The 17570-nt window shown below is 43.5% G+C and overlaps 1 protein-coding gene across 1 annotated transcript in view; it reads right to left on the bottom strand.

Annotated features, from left to right (window-relative positions):
- Positions 1–17570, bottom strand: part of ZNF532 (zinc finger protein 532) — a 133750-nt gene that overhangs the window by 41329 nt on the left and 74851 nt on the right. Inside the window, exons 5-6 of the mRNA XM_006891748.1 lie at positions 8896–9058; positions 5517–5798 (exon numbers count right to left, since the gene is read on the bottom strand). Coding sequence (XP_006891810.1) covers positions 5517–5798; positions 8896–9058 — 445 coding nt within the window. The remainder of the gene's footprint in view (positions 1–5516; positions 5799–8895; positions 9059–17570) is intronic.

The raw sequence follows: 17570 nt of genomic DNA, 5'->3' as shown, positions 1-17570 counted from the left end.
GGGGTTCAGATCTTTTGTTCACAGGGTCCCTATGAGTACTTGACTCAACAGCATCTAACAACAACAAATCTTAAAGAAGGGGAATGACCATCTTTATCCAGAAGAGCAATTAGTGGATTCGAACTGCAAAACTCCATACCTACTAGACCACAAGAGCTCCTTACCACGTTTGTATATTAATTATTTTCCATGCATATATATGTATGCATATAAAATACATGCATCTATGTACTCATCATGTATGTGCATCTTTTTCTATATGCATACATGCATGTATGTATTATATATACACACACATTCACATATATTTTACACAAACACACCCCTCAGAGAAATAAGAGAAATAAGAGAAATAAGAGAAACAAGACACTGAAAATCAACATCTGGAACTATGTTCTTGAATCTAAAAGCAAGGTGTCACATATCTTTGTAAAATTCAATACAAAGTATAGATCTCTATTTAGTAAAGATTTTTTTGATAAGAAGGAAGGAAATGGATTTCAAGCAACCATTAAAACCAAAGAATTATTCCTGGTTTTTTTTTTAAAAAAGGACCTTCTACAAGGAAAGTGAATTATCCCGACCCACCTGGGCCTTTTCATCGCTCTGTGTGTTTCAACATTTTCCCCACCAACCCACCAGTAGTAAGAACAGAAAATAAGGACTTAACTGTGGTCGGCAGAAGCTGTTTAAATTATTCCCTAAATTACCCTACCCACCTGTATTTATTTTCAAAGTTACGACAACAGTGTTTTACCTTCACAGTCCACTGGTTCAGACCATGGGTTGGCTTGTCATGACACACACAGGTACTTCATTTGGGAACTTGGTTCAACCAGATCTTTCCAGTAATTGCTAGCCTCAGGGAAGTGAAGAATTATACTCTCTTGAGACATTTAACCAAATCAGCTTTCAAACCCCTTGTAGTAAGTGTGTATCAGTCACACGGCTCATCTTAAACCCCACACAACTGGGGCTGGGCATCAGCCTTGGTCATTCTCTATAGGAAGATGCGTCACAAATGCTGGAAGTCCACTTAGGTCTATGTTACTCTCATTTGAAAGAAGAGGAAGCTAAGTTCAAGGCGGATTGGTTGTCTTTTTTTTAAAAATTTATTTTATTCATTTTTGTGTGCGTACCATCAAATCTATCTGACTGGTACAGGAGGAGATTGTCCCTCCTCCAGCAGAGCATTTGGTGGGTTTGATCCGCGCACCTCTGGGATTGCAGTGCAGCTTCCTGCCACTAAGCCACCAGAGCTCCCCGCCACCATTCATTCTTGAGTCATTCATTCCAGTAGTGTTTCTGGTAGCTTTGTGGTAAGGAATTGCACTGGCAAGGAAAAGGTCCAGGGCTCAAATCCATCAGCGGCTCTGTAGGAGAAAGGTGGACAATCTCCTCCCGTGCAATCTACTGCCTCTAAAAACTTGCAGGAAGGTCAGCTGTGAGTTGGTTCCAATTCAACAGTAAACAACAAGAACAAGGGCAAAGCATTAGAAGGATGGGTGGTGAAGAGACTGGGTAGAACCAGGGAATCATGAAGTTGAGTATCACACTAAACTTGTGAACCCTAAAATTATGGGGGAAAGACCTAAAGTCAGTGTTAAAAGGATTTAGAGTAAGGCTCCTTCTAGGAGCTTTCCAAGAAGCTGACTGCTCATTTACTGCCTGGATTACAGGGACTTGAACTCAAGCAAGACACCATAACTAGACCCACATATGTTAACGTTATCAGCACATCAAGTTTATGCTACATGGAGCCATGGAAATTGCTGACATTTCCCAGCCAGTCAAACATTTTTAGGACAGAAACCTGCCAGACTCACTGGCATCTGTGAAGGAAGACTGTGGTGTTCATCACTTAAGGTGGAACACGGTTTTATAAAGGCCTACCCATCACGGAAAGTACTGCAGAAATGAGGTTCAAGGCAGGGACTTCAAAAGGGATCCCATGCCCAAGGGCACGGGGATGAGGAGAAAACAGGCTGTAATGGAGTGGAGACAGCAAGCTGCTTGCTGGAGTCTGAACGGGGCAGAGAGAAGGCACCTAAGTCAAGAGACATGAACCTCCCGTCTGCAGAGAAGACAATGTGGACTGATGTGGGAGGTGGTGGTGAGGCGATCAGCAGTGAAGGAGCTTCCAGCCAGAACCAGCGGGAGAATCAAAGCTGAACATTCTCTGCAAGTTAGCAGCCTCTGTGCACATTTTTTACCTTCCCACCCCACCTTCTCTTAGTGTTTTGTTTTGTTTTTTTCAGGAATCAAAAGAATTGGAAGTGTAATCCAAGGACACAGTCTCAATTTCTTCAAAATAAACCCTAAAATCCTACTAAATCAAACATGTCCTGTAGTAAGCCTGGCCCTGCTGGATTTAAGTACATACTCTGCACACCCATGCATGTAGTACACACACATCTCTACATGCATTGCACACACGCACGCTCGCATATACACACATACATTTACACATTCGTATGTATATACATCCTCCTTAGAGAGTCTCGGTGCTACCCTATCACAGCAAATCATCCTTGTAACTATTTCATTCCCCTCAAGTCTTTCCAAAATGGTCTAATCACCTTTTATTCTACACCCAGTGACTATTAAGGAAAACTGAAAAATAAAGGAGAAGAATAAAAACAAGAAAAACCATCTCAAATGTTAAATAAAGGCAGCTCTCAAATACACAAGAAATGAAAGTACTGGACTATGAAACTTTTGGTAAGGTCAGTATTTAGGAAATTTAAGGTGTGTGCCAAGTGAGAAACAGCCCGTTCCTAGAAATCACATCGAGTTCTGAAAGAACAAACTAATTGTACTGCATTTGTACAGTCTGTAAATTAATAACTTACACTAGACTGTTACCCATTAAGAACTACTCAATAATAACGATGAACACTATAGGGGACTATGGTCTACCCAGAGAGCTCTAGGGGCTCAGGAGTGGTAAGGCGGCGTGCTGCCACGCCAAAAGCAGGCGGTTCGAATCCACCAGCTGCACTGAGGGAGAAGGATGGGCAATCTCCTTCCATGAAATTCATTACCTCTGAAAACCTGCTGGAGGATTCGGAATTGCCGGTACATAACAACAGTAACACGGGTCTGTCCAGGAAGTCATGATGAGAGGCAATTCAATGAGCTGTGGGCTACTAAAGCCATTGATTCTATAACGGGAACATCAGCCAAAGTGTAGGTGGTGGTGTTAGGTGCCATTAAGCTGAATTTCATTGATGGCAACCCTAGGACAACAGCCCCAAACCCTGCCCTGGTCTGCCCCGTCCTCATCATTACTGCCATCCTCCTGTCCACTGCTGCAATTCCTGCGTCAACCCTGCTCATCGGGGAGTTCCTCTCTTTCACCGGCCCTCTGCTCTTCCCAGCACGGCATCTCTTCCCAAGGACTGGGACTTCTCAACAACACACCCAAGTGTCGGTGCATCAAATCCAATAACAATATGGCTTTGCAGCCTGTGATCGTTGTGATCTGCTCAAGGGCACGTTACGACCATCTGGGCGGCAGCAAGGTAAAGCACATCGGCGTCACGGTTAGCTCACACAAACAGTGCAGATCAGAGAAACTATAGAGAGATGTTTAAAACACAACAGGATAAACCTTTTAAGGATCTAACCCCGCAAAACCTCGCTCCCATTGAGTTGATTCTGATTCACAGAGACATTTTTAAGACAGAGCAAAGCTTCCCCTACGTTTCCCAGGCTGCAAACCTTCACAGAAGCCGACTGCCTCCTCTTTCTCTCAAGGAACTAGGAAAGGCTGTTGGGTTTGAAACCTAACTTTTCTGTGAACAGTTGAGAGTTTTAACCACTCAGACACTAGGGTGCCTTTGAAGGGCAAAGCACTGGATAACTGCAAATCAATCCTTATGTTCTACTTGGACAGCTCCCCTAAACACATCAGTCCATTCTTTTGGCTTTAGTTAAAGCAATAAAAAGGCTGCTTGTAAAACACAATGTACCTGAACCCAGCAATTCATCTTCGTGTCACTGAAACTGGGACGAGCAGGTATTACATGACTCATTTATATGACACAGAGACTAAAACACCATCTATGATGTATTTTTAGTTAAATACACTTAACCTGAGCTTAAATTCTAGGAATGATGCGATTTCAATGAACATGGTAACAATGTCAAAGGGAAGCTATTACTCAAATCAGAAAATGTGAGGACAGTTTATAGAGCCAATGACCCAATTTTCCCACCAAGCACATGAAAAAAGGTAAAGGGAGTGCAGATTGTTATATAAACTAAAAGAGGATAAAGTTCTACAACAGCCAAATGCAATATGTAGACTCTGTTTACATCCTGGCTGGAACAAACCAATCCTGAGACAAAATACCCTGAGTAGTAAATAATATGAAAAGTAATTTTGCTAACTATTGGATCCAGTGATATGTACTGGAAAAATATTTACCAGGGAGAAATGTGTACTTAGTATTTATAGGTGGAAACTGCTTACTTTAGGAATACTACAGCCAAATTGGCGATGATAAGAAAAAGAAATTAATAAGACTGGCATTATGTGGGTAACTGTTGAAACTCAATGAGGGGTACATGCTGGGTTCACTAGGGTATTTTTTCCTATGTGGGTGTTTGAAGATTACCAAAGAAGGTGTTTTAAGAGAGAGAAGTAAGATACAGAAGGCAACTCATTTTCTTGTGAATTCAGACTCAGTTAACTACCGATGGACAGACCGCGGAGAGATCGTGGGTTCGATGCCAGATCATCACCACACAGAACGAACGTATCGTGAAAACACCAACGTGTCCACTTCCCACTTTAGTCTGTGTGCAACAGCTTTATGAAGAAGTCTGAAACACTGTGAGAACAAGGAACACAGCATCATTAAACAAGCATCCGCTGTTTCTGTAGAAATATATGGAAAAATGGCACCAAGAGGCTTGCCGGGCACACAGCTGGTTGCTACAAAACTTCAGTTTGTAAAAAAAAAAGGAACTCTGTTCAAAGCTCAATAATGCCATGAAACAAGGCGAGCGGTGCTTCCTGGGGGTGACAGGGCACGTCCTGGGTGGTCTCAAGCTGCTTCCTCTCCTGACTACCGAACTCCACAAAGAACCGGCCAAGTCATACGAGCATTTTGGAACACTTTCTCCACCACCCCCTCACCCCCCCCCCCCCCCCGCCAACTTTCTTCCATTTTTTCTGCCATCAGGCTAACGGGTAAATTCAATGTTTTTGACCCTGGTCTGCGATGGGTCCCAAACTCCTCAGCTACAAATGTAAATATGGTGGGTAACTTCCTGCGAGAGGTGGGGTACAGAATGAAAGCAATGGTCAGCCTAGTTACAGAAGAAGATGGGATGGATCTAGAAAGACCACCATCCAGTTCTCTCATTCTATCAGTGAAGAAACGAAGGGTCAAAGACACCAGCGTGGTTTTCAGACTCACAAAACTCAATGTTCTCAGAATCTGGTCAAAACTCCATGCAGTCACAGTGGCCGCCGCCCACCTTTCCCTCACCTGCCTTCCCCTTACCTTCCCGTGCTCCTTCCTCATGTGCGAGATGTAAACGTCCCTCTGTGTGAACAGTCGGTCGCACTCCCAGCATGTCCACCCCGGGCTGACCACCTTCTTGGGCTCCACCGATTTTTTCACAGGCGATGGGGATTTCTTTTCCGATTTCTCCTTCCCGTTCAAGGATTTGGTATCTTCTTTGTTTTGATTCGCTGAGTTCTGAGTTGCGGGCTTAATGCTTAAAGGCAAATTTATCCCCAAGTTTGGAGGCCCTTCAATACTTTTCAATGTTCCATGCATAGACTACAACACAAAAAGCAAAGGACAGAACTAGTGTCACAAAGTGTTATCGCCACAAGAAAAAGTGATCTTAATTCATCAGAGACATTGCACAGGAACATTTTATAGTCATCTAGAACTCTTTTATGTATATTAAAACAACTTCTATATACATGAAGACTTAAGCCAAATAAATATTTAAAAAGAAAGGAGCATTAATTTTTATGATCTCTGTAAGTTATGTACTTCTAGTGCCAAGACGACTTATTCGTGCCACTTTAAAATTACTTAAAAGAAAGAACTGTGTGTTGGATCCTGGTGCTGTATGGAACCTACTGCAAGGAGTCAGAACGGCTCCTCTCCTCAACAGATCCTTGGGGGGCACACTAGTTTCACTTTTATGTCTACCCAAAAGTACTTTAGTAAGTTGTTAACAGTTTTGAGATCCCCAGCTCCTCCATTTTATCAAATAACCAAGACAATGACATTAATGGCAAATCTGTGTTCCTTTTCCACAGATGCTGTTCACATTCTCAAATCCTGTAACCTGGGTTCGGGTGGGTTGTGGGTTTTGGTGGGTTTTTTGTGGTGGTGCTTTTTTTTTGTAATTTTAATCTCTCCCCTCTATCTGAATCCTTCCTTACGAATGGCACTCACACTTGTGAACTACACTCACTAGAAACTTAAAACCGTTTTTGTCTGTTGCTTACCCACCAAATGACAGCACTGATGGGATCAAAATTCCGATCAGCACCACCATATATAACTGGATTCTAAACACCAGCTCACTGTGTTTATTTCTGTGTTGAAAAGCACTGAGTCCAAATCAAAAGAACCAACTGACTCTGTACCCTGATGTACAAGGCATCTTTATCTTCCTATTAATGCAGTTGGCCTCTGTCAATTTTTTAACTTACAGAAATAAAGCTCGTGACAAATCTTTCCTAGTGTTGTTCTAGTGTCCAAGATCTGGCCTGGTGTCCACCACAGCTCCACGTTCCTTCTCCAGGTTTGCAGTTATTTTGGGTTCCTCTCCAGCACACTATCCCAAGGCAGGATTATCTCTCAACAGTACAGAATGTGCCAACTTTCCTCAACACTGTTTACTCCAGGAGGATAAAGGAAGCATTATCATTTACTCATTGGCAGAGTTTGCAAGGACTAAGTGATTTTACAACCATGACACTGGTCCACATCAAGGAATTAACACTTTCTTTGCAAAGAAGACATAAAAAGCATGATCTCTTGAGAGCCCAAAAGAGTGAACATGTTCTTCTTTTTCACTATGCAGGGAAGAAGATTTTTGTCCTAGGACGTCCTTTCACTAAGACAGAAGCTACCATTTTCTATTTTTAGCCATTTAAGACCCACAGAAACACAAAACTCCATAATCTCCTGGCTAAAACATCTTGAGATTCTAAGCAAATTAATTTCTACCAACTTTAAAAGTGGAGAAGAAAGCACTCTTTTCTAAGATAATCATAAAGGGATGGAGACGTCATTGAAAAGCAGGAGGTATAAATGTGTTGCTATTGTGGTTATGTGCCATTGAGTCGCCTGCAACTCACAGCAACCCTATGTTCAAGAGCTCTGAATTCTGCCTAAATGTAGAACAGTATTTTAAAATGTACAGCATACACTTGAAATAAGAATACCGTTGAACATCCCCCACTGTTTCAGAATCATGTCATCTTGTTAAAGGTTTGGATGCATAAGATGACTCCTCCCTTCCCTGGACTCATCTTCAGTTTCTATTTTGTAGAATCCTGTATTCCTCCAAATTCCCTATTAACACAAGGCAGATCTTAAGCACAAGGCTAATGACCCTATTCAAGATGTAACAATGAGTTCCATAAAGCAAATGTCCAAAAAACCTCTTAAGAATTAAAATATCCCCTGTATGTCCTATGCTCTGATGTTCTAGTTTCATTCTAGGATGACTGATTTTCAACATTTCATCAAGTATGTGTTTGATGGGATAATCCTGTCATTTTACCTAAAACCTTTAAAATACCTTAAGAGGCTTTTTTATCTTGAGAATGATGGAAATTTATCTCCCAGGCACTTTATTCACCCATTCACCCGGGCAATGCCTCCTCTCTCTCTAATCTCACTTTAGCAATTAGGAATAAAACCTCTGGAGAGTTTTAGCTCATTTGAAATAGGAAAAATACAAAAATACTCTATATGAATTAGGAAATCTTAAAAAATAAAAAAGGGAAACTTCATGGAATAAAAATCCATTTGTTTGACTTACATGAAATGAGAATAATTTGAAGACTTCACTTGCTTTTAAACTGACCTTTTTTGTGCATGTAATGTAGTAAAGGGGGGGGGCGGCGGAGAGACCAACAACAACAACAAAAAACCCAGAAAGGAAGGAATTCATCGTACAACTGGGTTGGCTCTTCTCTCTCTTTAAAAGCAGGCTGGTTTGAATCCGAGTCAGTGGATCTATCTTGTAATCACAGAGGTCATAAAGCGTCTGGACCCTAATATGGTGGCCAGTTGGAAGGCCAGGGAAACAATGGCTTCAGTGGGCTTAAAAGGCTGACAACTCTGCTTTTTTGGGGAGTGAGAAGTGGACAGTCCAAACTGGACATTATCTGTAACTAAACAGATGCTAGGCGTATATGCTGGTCTTCTGAGATTTATGACATTCAGCCTTTGGGGGGAGAGGGGAACAGAGGAAAATTAATTAAGATCCAAGGATATGAATTAAATGAAAAATTTAAATGCTTAAGTTAACAACAAGGCAGGAAGCTTCATTTTCCTTGATAAATCAGTAGAAGTGCTTCATTAACATACCAAGTCAGGGGCTCTGAATATTTCTAAATCAGACACAACACTCAGGTCTCACATGGTTCACGTAGTGGAGGGAGGGGCCCTAATGCTTCAGGTTTTGTGCTGTTATTTTCTTAAGAATTGGGGTCCGTTCATTTCAACCAGTTTTCAGCACTCTGCAGACAAAGCGCCCTGTGGCAGGCGGGCACCAGGGACAGCACGGGAGGTGGCACCATGCCCTCCCTCAGCAGTGAAGCATGTGTCAATCAACTCCAGCCCAACCTTGACCTGTGAAAGCACCTGCTCGGAGTGTAAAGGTGCAGAGACGTGCACACACCTTGATATGGTCCATCATGAGCTGCTTCTGTGCATACAAGAGAGAACAGTCTGGACACTTGAAAACGGACACCTTCTGGTTTTCGATGTGCTGGTCAAAGTGGCGATACAGCAAGGTTTGTAGGGTAAACACAGTGTCGCACATGGAACACTTATAGATTACTCTACAACAGAAGAAGAGAGGGGGACAATGTTAGTCAGTCTTGTCACTACATTCGGAGGAACTGCTACTTGATCTACAATTTCAGAAGGTGGGAGCACGCGGAAAACACGCAAAAATGATCAAGGGGCAAAAACAGCTTTGAAACAACATTCTGAGAAAAACCAGCATCAATCAAATACACAGATCAATCAATCTTTGCATCTGGAATAAAGATATACTTGGCTATACAGATGCTCAGAGTTTAAATTAACGACACTATCACTGAGTTACACGCTTTTTTTACAGGGTCTTTGTTTTTTAAGATCAGATAAGGTTTTAGAGGGCTTCCCAACACAACTTACTACTGGCTGGTACCCAAATCTGAAACAGAGTTTGACTGGTGGCTACTGCAATGGTTTGGTTCCTGATGCCAGAACAAATAAATGACACTGATTTTCTGTCTGTCAGATTTAATGCTTGCAAGGGCCGGTGCTACTCTCTTAATACTGCAAGTTCCATGTTGGTGAGCCATCACACACCAAGAGAAAGAGACCAGAAAAGCAACATTTGAAATGTCACTGTGCTTGAAATGGTTTTAAATTCTGTCTTCCATCAACTGGCTGTTGTTGTAGCCGGGTGCCATTACCCTGACAACAGCTCACAGTGACCTTACAAACAGCTGATCCGAACCCTGCCAAATTCTCACCATCATCATGATTTCAACAGGCTCAAGCCCAGTGTTCAAGTCTACTCAACCCGTTTTGCTGAAGATCTTCCTCTTTCTCACCTTTTCCAGCATGCCTGTCTCTCCCCGAGGACTGACCCCTCCTGCCAACATGCCCAAGGTTTGGACACAAAGTTTCACCATCCTTGCCTCTAAGGAGCAACCTGGTTGCACGTCCTCCAAAGACAGACTATTCTTTGGGCAACAGTTTATCCTGTATATATGACCCCTAAGTTTACGACCTCAATTTAACTCAAAGAAGATGGAGAGCTTCGTCCATCAACACCCGTGACAGAACTCAGGACAAGAGCAGCCTGCAGGTGTTACAGCACCAACTCTCCTGCCACCAACCTTCACCCCGAGTGGATCTGCCCCTCAGTGCAGTGACATCACAGTAGGGCGTCCCTTCTCCAGTAACTTAATTATCCCACTGTGACCTGGTTCTTGCAGGAAGAGCCTATATCCTCCCTGAAAACCTGGAAAAGGCATGAATAAGCTAGGACAAGGTCACAAAAAATGGACTGAGCAGGACAGCCAAAACGGAATGAGAAAAGGTGAGCTTTCACTTGGCATTTGTGTGGGAAAGCCAGAGAGAGTGAGCATCTCAAAAATGGCTTTTCTTTCCTTTCTGGGTCTTAAGACATTTCTTCCCAAAGTCTTCACATCTCACCTTATAATTTCCCTGCATGGAAAATCCAGAACCTTTTCCTTTTTTCCCCCCCACAGAAAATGTTTCATTTATTGTCGTGGATTGAACTGTGTCCCCCCAAAAAAGCACAAAGATGTGAAGATATGATGCGGCGGTTACAGAATGATCCCCAAGATCTGATAAACCAAAGAGCTGCAAGAGGACAGAGAGGGGAACGTCTTGATCCTGATCGGTTTTGAGGGGAAAATCACGAGGGTGTGGCCTGTAACATCTTTCAACTCAGTAGAGATAAAAGAGCGAACTGGGGTTAGGGGATACCCTAAGTATCACTAAGAAAAAATAGAAGGAACTATCAGGGTAGAGGTCAAGGAAGATCCATGACATGGGGCAAGTCAGGACACGTGGAGGTCCCCGAGGAACCTGGCCTGCAGACGCTAAATCAAACAAGAGCCTTCTTCTACGACTGATAGAGACAACAGCCTTCTCTAGAGCTCACATCCTGAACTCAGCTTCTAGTCTATTAAACTGTAAGGAAATAATAAATCTGTTTGCCCACCCACTTGTATCTGTTATAGCAGCACAGATGATTAAGGCATTTACACCTCCTCTCTTTCTACTCAAATAAAAAGAAATTTGAATGCTTCTTTTAAAAATTGACCCCAGCTGGTCTGTAACACCCTGGGAAATTATTAGTGTTGGAAGACAGGGGGCAGGGGGTCACGTCCCTAGATCTCTTTTCTATCCATCCTATGTACGATACAAACCCGTTAAATTTTTTTTCATTCAAAAATGTTAATATTCCCTCAAGGAAGGAAAATCACGAACACAATTTAATTAAAATATAAATCATTCCAACACTAAAATTCTGTGAAGAAATGGGAGTGCAAGTGCTCTGCTCATTATGTAATGATTAAAAAGTACAGTGTTACTGATCCAGAACTTAAGATATTCAAAGAACAAACAAAAAAATTCCAAAACTAAAACCTATGCAACGATAGAAATCGGTAAATAAAAAGAGGAATGCTGGCTGCAAGTAATTACTCCATCACACTGCTGATGTTATTTCTGTGGGCTCAGAAGCTGCCAGTAAACCTCTGTACAGGATCCACTAATATATGCTGCCTCTTGATTCAGTGACTGGAGGAATGGGGGTAGGTGTGTTGGAGACAGTGAGGCTGGCACCGGGCAGAGCAAGGTTTAGAGCTGTTGTACATAGGGTTGTTATGAGTCACAGGCGACTCAATGGCACATAACAACAACAACTACTTATGGGAAATTTTAAAAAAATACTAACTCAAGATCTTTCTAGAAGACAAAGTATCATAGGAAAATGCCAGGTAGAAAAGATTTTGGAAAGGCTTATGGAGTCAGAGAAGCAGAAATTAAAATCGGAACACTGCTCTGGAAACAAGTACTTACAAACACCGCAGCTCTTGAGATTTTAACCAAGAACTGACTACTGTGAAGTCAGAGCTCACAGCTGACCCTCCAGCGGGTTTCCAAGGCTGGACATCACAGAGGAGACAACTTGTCCGTCTCCCAAGGATCCGCTGCTGGATTTGAACTGACAGACAGGGACGGCCTTTGGGTTAGCAGAGCCACTCCCTACAGACCACGCCACCAAAGAGCTCCCCCCTCCTTCAGGTTGATCGGGGAGAGAGCTGACTTTGATACGGAACTGAATGCCAAGGATTATTAACAATCTAGAACACGTGAACCCAGCCTGAGGCTTAGGGCCGAGTTACAGCTGTGAGGAAAAGGATCCGTTTTCATACATACGTATTTTACAACCTCTATTTGCTGCGTTTGATTCACTGGCATCCTGGTGTGTATCTGTAAGCTCTGGTGGCTTGGTGATTAAGAAGCTGTGCTGCCAATTCAAAAGCACAAGGTTCTAATCCACCGGGTGGTTGAGAGGAAGATGAACATTCTCCCGTGCAATACTGACTCAATGGCAACAACTCACAGAAGAACAACGTGCCTCGTCGTTACAGGCACCCTAGTGGACATCCATCACCACCGCCCATTTGCGAACTTTCTCTTCTAATCACCTTCATAAGCTTTTTGTTGTTTTTTGGCATTTGTTTTTAACGTATGTACACAAATGGTTACAGAAACAACTATGGACATACATGGCGTGGTACGTGCACACACATTCAGATTCCTAGTTCAGGTGACCAAGGGAAGCCGGAAGCGTAGGCTCTCCAAAAGCCCTGAGCTCACCAAGCACCCAAATCGTGGCTTCTCCACACCATCCTCCATTAACAGGTACAAGGGGTGCTCTCAGAAATGGACCAGAGTAAGCAAAGTATAAGACAAGCTGCAGCATCTTGTTGTGCCAGAGAGAACAAAAGAAAGGAAAAGAAAAAAGCCAGGCTCAAAAAGGACGTGGCCATATCAAAAGAGGTTCTGGAGGCAGCGTAAGGGGTTTCCCAATGTTCCATCATTGGGAAAAAAGAAATCTGAATATTAAAACAAATGCTATGAGAATACGAGATTACAAATCACTTACGAAAACTGGAATCCTTAAGTCCATACTGACATAAAGTTAATCAAGCAATAAAAAACTAGGGACAAACTACAATCCCAGAGGTGCACGGTTCGAATCCACCAGATGCTCTGCCGGGGAAGGAGGGGCAATCTCCTCCAGTACCAGTCAGATCTGATTTGACGGTACACGCACACAAAAATAATAAAATAAAATGATAAAAATAAAAAAAAAACAACAACAAAAACTAGGGACAAGAGAAAGCACCTTCCTAGACAAGAAGCCAAATAAAAAACACAAAAAGCTCTATGACCCTGAGATGAGAAGAACTACAGGGGCCCACTGCTGACACGGATCACAATAGCGGGAGAAAATACAGAACCAAACACAAAACTGTAAAAACAACCAGGTATACAGATCAGGTTGAGAGAGACTGGCGGAACCCCCAAGACCACGCCACTTAGGAAGGAGTCCTCTGACCCTGAACTGCAACTCAACCTTGTGGTACAATGTTCAGCCAAACAACAGACGGATCTGTTGGGTGACAAGGCCAGAGGAGACGTCCTTAGAACAATCAACCACTCAAGATCACACGGGCAGCATTTCTCCAGGAATAAGGCTCAGAGGGCAGGACAGAAGGATGCATGAGAGCAAGAACTAGAGATAATGAGGGACCACCGACAATGTAGCAGCTGCACTCAAAGTCAAAGCCAAGTACAGAATCCGTCTACAGACGTGACGACTGGGGGTGGTGATGCGACGAGGAACGGGCTATTCATGCAATGCTGCAATACTCCCTCCCCTCCACACACCAAGAAAACACCAGTTCTACAAAGTAAAAATCGGTGGCTTTACAGTGGAGAAAGCTGGCAGATGGCACCCTGACTAGAGGCCCAAGGCCGGCAGCAGCACCAGCAGGTGGGGGGCACAGGTGTTTCTACTGCTGGGCTGCACTGGGGAGGCCCAGCCTGGCTTCTGGGGCTTCCTAGCCGGCGTGTGTGTCCTGAGTTCAGGTGTAAGAACACAGTGACAGGCTGGACTGAGGCTCAACCTCAGAATGAAAGGCCTGTGGGATCCAAGACGGTAAAAGACCTGAGAACAGGGAAGGACAGAGGCTCCTTCCATCTGGACAGAAGGAGACTGGACAGTTAATTGTAAATTCAGGTTCCTGGACAGGACCTTAGACCACAGAGGGGGCGGAAGGGACAACGCTGTTGACGCAGCTGCAGAACTATGAATGGGGTCCGTGGAGTGGGGGGTAAGGGGATCACAGTGATTTTCTGGTAGGGACGGCTCCAAAGTGGTCACACACACCACTGCCCTTTCCTTTAGGGGTGTGGGGGCACACTGAAGTGTCAATGTCACGATGTCAATACTCCCAAATTCGATCTTCTCATATATACAAAGTGGGGAAGGAAAGACAGAAAACGATGTGGCAAATACTTTCAAAGTTAACATGTGACGGGTCTGGGTGTAAGGGAAGCCAAAGTTCTCTCTTGTTTCTTTATCATGTCTTTAGAATGAAACTATTTTTAAAAAGCAACGTTAATGGGTAAAACTCAGCCACCCACCAGCACTAAGCCTGTTCCAGCCCACAGCAGCCCTCCATCCGGTTTCTGCAGTTGTAAATCTTAACAGGAGGAGACTGACCATCATCTTTCTTCCATGAAGCGGCTGGTGGGTTCACAGTGCCAGCCTTCAGGTTAACAACCTGACACTTAACCTACTGTCACCAGGCTCCCTAGCATTTAAAATATAAAAGAAGAGGGAGAGGGAAACGATATCCAAAGATAGAACAAACTTCAGAGACGTAAAAAAAATGATACTGGAACAAACTCTCCAACAACAATGGGGGGGAACCCACAAGGAGATGCCAGCCAGAGCGAAGAGAACCATTAAGGCGTAAGAGTCTGGAAAAGCCGGGTTCCACCAGGGCCAGTAAGCTGGAGGGGGCAGTGTGAAGTCCAGGGCTGCTGGATTCCTGGGACGGGGTGGGATGGGACTGGACATAGCAAGGGGAAGGTGCTGCAAACAGTTGAGGAAAAACTTGGAAAACTACACTAAAAAGTTGGAGTGAATTCCATATACAAATCCAAGGAACAGCTGAGTGACTGGACTGTAACTTTTTTAGCCAAGTAGAAATAGGTGATAGCAAAGAATGAAAAGAACAAGCTGCTCTGCAATCCCAGGGATGAGCGGTTCGAATCCACCAGATGCTCTGCTGCAGACAATCTCCTCCTGTACCAATCAGATCTAATTTGACGATACACATACACACAAAGAATGAAAAGAATAGAAAGCGAAAATCAGATGGCCACACCCATGCAGGTGTAACAAGAGTCAAGACACAGCACTGTATGGAACCCTGCACCCCACGACTGAAAAGCCAATCAATTCCGTCTCCCTCCACTGGGTTTCTGAGGACGTAAACCTTAACAGGAGGATGGTAACTCAAACACACAGTGCATGTGATGCTACATTTGATGGGGATTAAAAATAAACAACTAAATGTCTTGTTATATACCACCGAGTCAGAAAGGAATCACAGCTGACCCTCTAGTGGGTTTTCAGACAGTAAATTTCCTGGGAGGAGAATGCCCACCTTCCTCCCACGGAGCAGGCAGCAGATTCGAACAGCGTGCCTTTGGGATTGCAGCACAGCTTGTTACCACTATGCCACCAGTGCTCCTAAACTCTGAATTTGCTGCATAGTAAAGAAGGGGAATGGTGCCCATTTCATGAATCCCAACCAGGTGGAAGAACACGCACTGTCTTAAGCTCCCATAATCCCCACACCTCTGCCAGGTGTGAGAGCCAGGTGTGGGCGCACCACTGCCATGCCACAGATGGGCACCAAGATTAAGAAATGAGGGAATCCCAGGCCCTCTCAGGCTCTTAAACCCATCACCACCGTTAGACGTGGGCACATTTTATTCCTGGGCAAAATGTTCTAACACTCTGCTTCTTACACAATTCTCACCAAGTCTAAAGTGCTCAGGTCTCAGATTGCACACATTTGAAAGTGGAGACAAAAGAAAACTAAAAAGCCGCAAAAGACAATTAATCAGGTTTGTTTAATCAGATGCCAAAGAAAAAGTAAAAATTAGACATAAAACCTTATTACTGTAAAACACAGTTAAGAGCAGTTCAAAATGACCTCAAGCTACCCAGTAAAGATTAAAAGGTATCTAAAGTTTCCTGGAGAGGAGAGACTGCTGGTGGCTTAAGTGATAGGGAGTTGTGCTGCCAACCCAAAGGTGGATGGTTCAGATCCACCAGTTACTCCTTAGGAGAAAGATGGGCAGTCTCCTCCTGTGTGATTTACAGTCTCTTAAAACTTGCGAGGCTGAAGCCCCACCTATAAACCCGCCAGGCGTTCTAAAAAAAAAACAAAACCAAAAAACTTGCTAAAGGGTCAGCAACCGATAATCTAATGAAAATATTAAATACAATTCTAGAGAAAGTTCTCTATTTTTCACATGGCTCTTAATATAGTCTTGTTCCCTTAACACTGGCCTCATGAAAATTTTAGTGAGATTTTTTTATTAAGAAAAATCACCATGGTAAAAACTCAAGACTGAGTTGTTATAAGAAATAAGAAACAAGTTGTTATAGAAAATATTATTGAACCATTTCTCACTAAGGAGCTTGTAAAACACGTCCAGGCAGGCTTCAGAGATATTTCGGGTTTAGTTTCGGAACACTGAAATAAAGTGTTTATCACAATAAAGTGAGTCACATGCATTGGATTTCCCAGAGGATTAAAGAAAAAAGCAAAATTTGCTAAAGGGTCCATGATGAGTCAGTTTTGACTTGACAACAATGAGGTGCTGAGTGGCAGGCTTTTCTTTGACAGGTTGGAACAATGCCTGACCGTATCTGGAGACAGAGCAAAGTGCTTAGAACAGGGCCTGGTACACAGCATTTTACAGATGTTGTCAAATGAAGAACAACTAGCCTCATGCTTTGCAAAGTGAGAGGCTTTTTGAAATAGACTTTCTTTTTAAGCATCCACAGAGCCACTAAAGAAATCGGAAAGAGGAAAATTGTTTTTATATTAGCCTAAAAATAGGTGTTTTTTTTTAAATGACTATAGTTTGTATAACAGGATCATTTGCATAATCACCTGTTAAGTCATGTTGCTAGGAGATTTCTGTACTTGTTTCTGTTGGAGCTGAGCTTAACAGAGACGGGTTTAATGCAAAACTGCAGTTTTCAGAGCAATGTACGGTAGCTTGAATCAGGGAAAGGTGGTGAGGTGGTGAAGAGTCCTCTCCAGGTACATGGTAATGCAGGCTCAGTCAACCCTCCAGATGTGCATCAGGACAGGCTGTCAACCCTCCAGGTGTGCTGTACTGCAGGCTCAGTAAATCTTCCAGGTGTGCTGCACTATCGGCTTAATAAATAGTCCAGGTGTGCCCTAAGGCAGGCTCAGCCACCTCTCCAGGTGTGCTGTAGTGCAGATTCAGTCAATCATCCAGGTGTGCTGTATTCCAGGCTCTGTCCACGCTCCAGGTGTGCTGTATTCCAGGCTCTGTCCACGCTCCAGGTGTGCCGTACTCCAGGGCTCTGTCCACGCTCCAGGTGTGCCGTCCTCCAGGCTCTGTCCACCCTCCAGGTGTGCCGTCCTCCAGGCTCTGTCCACCCTCCAGGTGTGCCGTCCTCCAGGCTCT

This window comes from Elephantulus edwardii, unplaced genomic scaffold, assembly GCF_000299155.1.
Source record: "Elephantulus edwardii isolate Elephantulus edwardi_28Jun2011 unplaced genomic scaffold, EleEdw1.0 scaffold00103, whole genome shotgun sequence".
Taxonomy (NCBI): domain Eukaryota; kingdom Metazoa; phylum Chordata; class Mammalia; order Macroscelidea; family Macroscelididae; genus Elephantulus; species Elephantulus edwardii.
The sequence above is the reverse complement of the archived record's forward strand: the minus strand, read 5'-3'. Positions and strand labels throughout refer to the sequence as shown.